This window comes from Lepidothrix coronata, unplaced genomic scaffold (assembly GCF_001604755.1).
Source record: "Lepidothrix coronata isolate B3197 unplaced genomic scaffold, Lepidothrix_coronata-1.0 Scaffold366, whole genome shotgun sequence".
Taxonomy (NCBI): domain Eukaryota; kingdom Metazoa; phylum Chordata; class Aves; order Passeriformes; family Pipridae; genus Lepidothrix; species Lepidothrix coronata.
Window position 1 is genome coordinate 154040 of NW_016690546.1, and position 3735 is coordinate 157774.

At 54.1% G+C, this 3735-nt stretch overlaps 1 protein-coding gene across 1 annotated transcript in view; it reads right to left on the bottom strand.

Annotated features, from left to right (window-relative positions):
- The window catches only part of PPP6R2 (protein phosphatase 6 regulatory subunit 2), a 30153-nt gene that overhangs the window by 16902 nt on the left and 9516 nt on the right, over nt 1–3735 (bottom strand). The window contains exons 6-8 of the mRNA XM_017838884.1: nt 2826–2939; nt 1246–1372; nt 395–547 (exon numbers count right to left, since the gene is read on the bottom strand). Coding sequence (XP_017694373.1) covers nt 395–547; nt 1246–1372; nt 2826–2939 — 394 coding nt within the window. The remainder of the gene's footprint in view (nt 1–394; nt 548–1245; nt 1373–2825; nt 2940–3735) is intronic.

Consider the following 3735-nt stretch of genomic DNA (forward strand, 5'->3'; position numbering starts at 1 on the left):
GGCACTCAGTGCTCTGGGCTGGGGGACAAGGTGGGGATGGGGCCCAGGGTGGATCCATGGGCTGGGAGGGCTTTTCCAACCTCAGGGATCCTGGGATTCTGTGAGGCAGCCCAGCTCCCAGCACTACAGGAGCTCACACACCCCCCACAACCAGAGTGTTTCACACACCCTCCACTGCATTAACAAGAAATGTTAAGTGTGAGGCTCAGTTCCAAATGCCAACAATTGGATGTGGGTTACAGGGCTGTTCAGGGCTGGATGCTCCCGCAGCAGATTAGAGCAGTAATTAGGCTCCGGCCCCCCTCCACAGAAGAGATGAAAGGGAAAGCAAAACTGCTCCCAGCGGGAAGTCCTTCCCCTCTCCCCGCTCCCGGTGCCCCGCTGGGATACTCACAAGTAATAAATCCATGGTACTGAGTCTGCATAGTTCCTGATTAATACTGGGAGTGTTGGTGTGCAGCAGCGCCGCGATGAGCCGGGAGCCGTGGAGCCGCGCGTTCCCCAGCGGCTCCTCCAGCACCCCGATCGTCGTCAGGATTGCGGATTTCTGGGGGAACAGGGCAGGGTCAGCTCACCCCAGCACCCCTCGGGGCACACACACAGGGGGGTGCTCCCCAGGGGGCCCAGGGACAGGAGCAGGAGCGACAGCCAGAAATTAAACCACAAGTTCCACCTCAACAGCAGGAAGAACTTCCCACAGAGGTGGCAGAGCCTGGAACAGCTGCCCAGGGAGGGGGTGGAGTCTCCCTCTCCAGAGACATTCCAAACCCACCTGGACATGTTCCTGTGTCACCTGCCTGGGCAGGGAGGTTGGACTGAATGGTCTCCAGAGAGCCCTTCCAACCCTGACTATCCTGGGATTCCGGGATTTCACAGAACCAGTTCCTTTCAGGAATGTTCCCTGCAGGGAAACCTAAACCACCCTCCCAGTCCTGTGACCACTGGGAGACTTTGACTTCCAAATCTGAAGATTAAAACCCAAATATCCACTAATTCAAAGTTCCCTCCTCTTCACCACCCTCCCTCAATCCCCCAGTCCCATGTGTCTGTACTTCCTGGATTTCCCTGAACACAACAGCTCTCAGGTTCCTCCTGCCTGATCCCTGAACCCCTGAACTACCACACTGGAGCGTGGATTTTCCTCCCCAAGCCCTCTGTCTGTGGCAGGCTCCTGCTCCTGGCAGTGCCCAGGAGATCCGTGTGCAAGGACAGGGAACTCCCCGAGCAGGAGCAGGTCGGGCCTACCTTGGGTGGGCAGAGCAGCAGCTGGTGGAAGTCCTTGAGCCGAGGCTCGATCCCGTGGAGGATGCTGCTGTTGACAGTGTAAGACCTTTCGAATCCCTGAGTGTACGAGTCCATCAGTCCTTCCACCCTGCCAGGGGAAGAGCAGGACAATTCCCTCGGGGTAAATCTTCCCGTTTTTAACCACCAGATGGTATCACATGGTCTTACAGGTCCATTCCAACCCCAGCCATCCCGGGGTTCGGTGACTCTGTGATAATAAATCACTGCCCAACTTGTTCAGTCAGAACTCCACTAAAACAACTTCCCTTCACACCTCAGTGTCCACTGAGGTGGAGATTTGACAAAACCTTACAAGGGTCTCCAGTCTCGCTGGCCATGTCAGTGATTTTCTCTGAAAAAATAACTGTCAATATGAAAAACAATAATTTCCAGCCACTGAATACATTCACATAATATATTTACATATGTCATATTAATATATCATTTACAAGATGCTCTTCACATACCAAACCTGATATCAAACTTCATGTGTCAAACCTGTGCCTGAGGTGACAGACACATTCCTGAAGGGCCTCCTGCTCTTTAAAAGTTCCCAAATATTTGGGAAGCAAATGACATCAGCAAGTTAACTACAAATATTTGTTAAAAGCTGTAAATCCTCCCCAGGTGTTCAGAAAGATGCACACAAAGACACCAAGGGATGGAAAGCCCAAGGGGCTGGAGCTGTGCTCATCATCCCTCTTCACTGGCAGGGAGTAAATCACAACAGCTCTGCCACCCAACTGCAGTAACACAAACACTCTCACTCCATCAGGAAGGGAATTCCAGACAGTCAGGAAGGAGCTGGGCAGGAATCCCTGAGCCTCCAGCTCACACAGCTCCAGAGATCCCAGGAGCCAGCCCCGGCACAGTTCCTGGCTCACTCCCTTCTCAGTTCAGCTCCACTCAAGACCTTCTGACCAACACCTTGTTTCCTCAGTGCCCTCTCCTGTCCTGCTCTCCAGGGCCTCTTCCTGAAGCTCCAGGATCTTCACCCTTCCTGATCCCTCCTTTTTGAACAGTGAGCTGTTCCATGTCTCACTTCCCTCCACAAAACTCTCTTTGCCTTTTCTCTCCTCTTTCTCCATAAGAAGACATAAAAGGGGACATAACTTTTAAAAACAAAATTAGAACTATACAGTCACACATAGAGAATCATGGAATTGTGGAATGCTTTGGGTGGGAAGGGACCTTAAAGCCCACCCAGTGCCACCCCTGCCATGGGCAGGGACACCTTCCACTAGCCCAGGTTGCTCCAACCTGGCCTTGGGCACTTCCAGGGATCCAGGGGCAGCCACAGCTTCTCTGGGCAACCTGGGCCAGGGCCTGCCCACCCTCCCAGCCAGGAATTCCTTCCCTATTTCCCATCTAAATCTCCCCTCTTCAGCTTAAAGTCATTTCCTCTTGTCCTGGCACTGCTTGTCCTCGCAGACATTTCTAGGCAGCACTTCAGACCAGGCCACAAAATGTCCTTTTTGCCCAAGAAAACTGGACTGGGGCTCCCATTCCCACTGCTCCCGGAGGAAGGGATTCCGACTCACCCGGAGCGCCGCGTCTCCAGCAGGGTCAGCAGAACCTGCGTGCCATTGACGATGCAGTTCTCTGTCTGCTCCCCATCAAACATGTTCCTCAGGAGCTGCTCCACACATTCCTGCCTGTGGGGTCACACAACAGGGTAAGAATGACACGGACTTGGCAGCTGCTTTCATCACCAAACACCCACGTGAGGGTCTTCTGGAAGGAAAGGGCTGCCACATTTATTTCATTGCTTGGGGAAGGAATAAAGACACTCCCTGGTGACGTCCCACAGGACGTGACTGGTTCTGCACCTGCTTCCTGAACCTGGGCACTGATCCCTCAGGCAACACCTGGCTACCAACACCCCCACTCCAAACCAACCTGTCCTTCTTCACCACCTCGCAGTTCTAACCTGGAACACAACCCCAGTGCCAACTCAGTGCAAGTTATTAAAGACAAGGTGAAGCTACTGCTGATCATCCACAATTATCCACCAGAACCACGGGAGGACAACACAGTGGAAGAGAAGCCTTCCTGAGGGGCGTGGTGAGAGCCAGGGCTGGACACTGCGGCCAACAAAGCAAATGTCAATAACATCCACATTTCAGTGGGCTCAGCCACGATCCCCTTCCAGAATCCCAGGATCCCTGAGGTTGGAAAAGCCCTCTCAGCCCATGGATCCAACCTGGGCCCCATCCCCACCTTGTCCCCCAGCCCAGAGCACTGAGTGCCACGGCCAGGCCTTCCTGGGACACCTCCAGGGCTGGGCACTCCAAACCTCCCTGGGCAGCCCCTGCCAAGGCCTCCCCACCCTTTCCAGCAACAAATTCCTCCTCAGCCCCAACCTGACCCTCCCCTGGCCTGAGGCCATTTCCTCTGATCTTGTTACTTGTTTTTTGAGAAAAGAGCTTGACTCCCCCCCGGCTCCCCCCT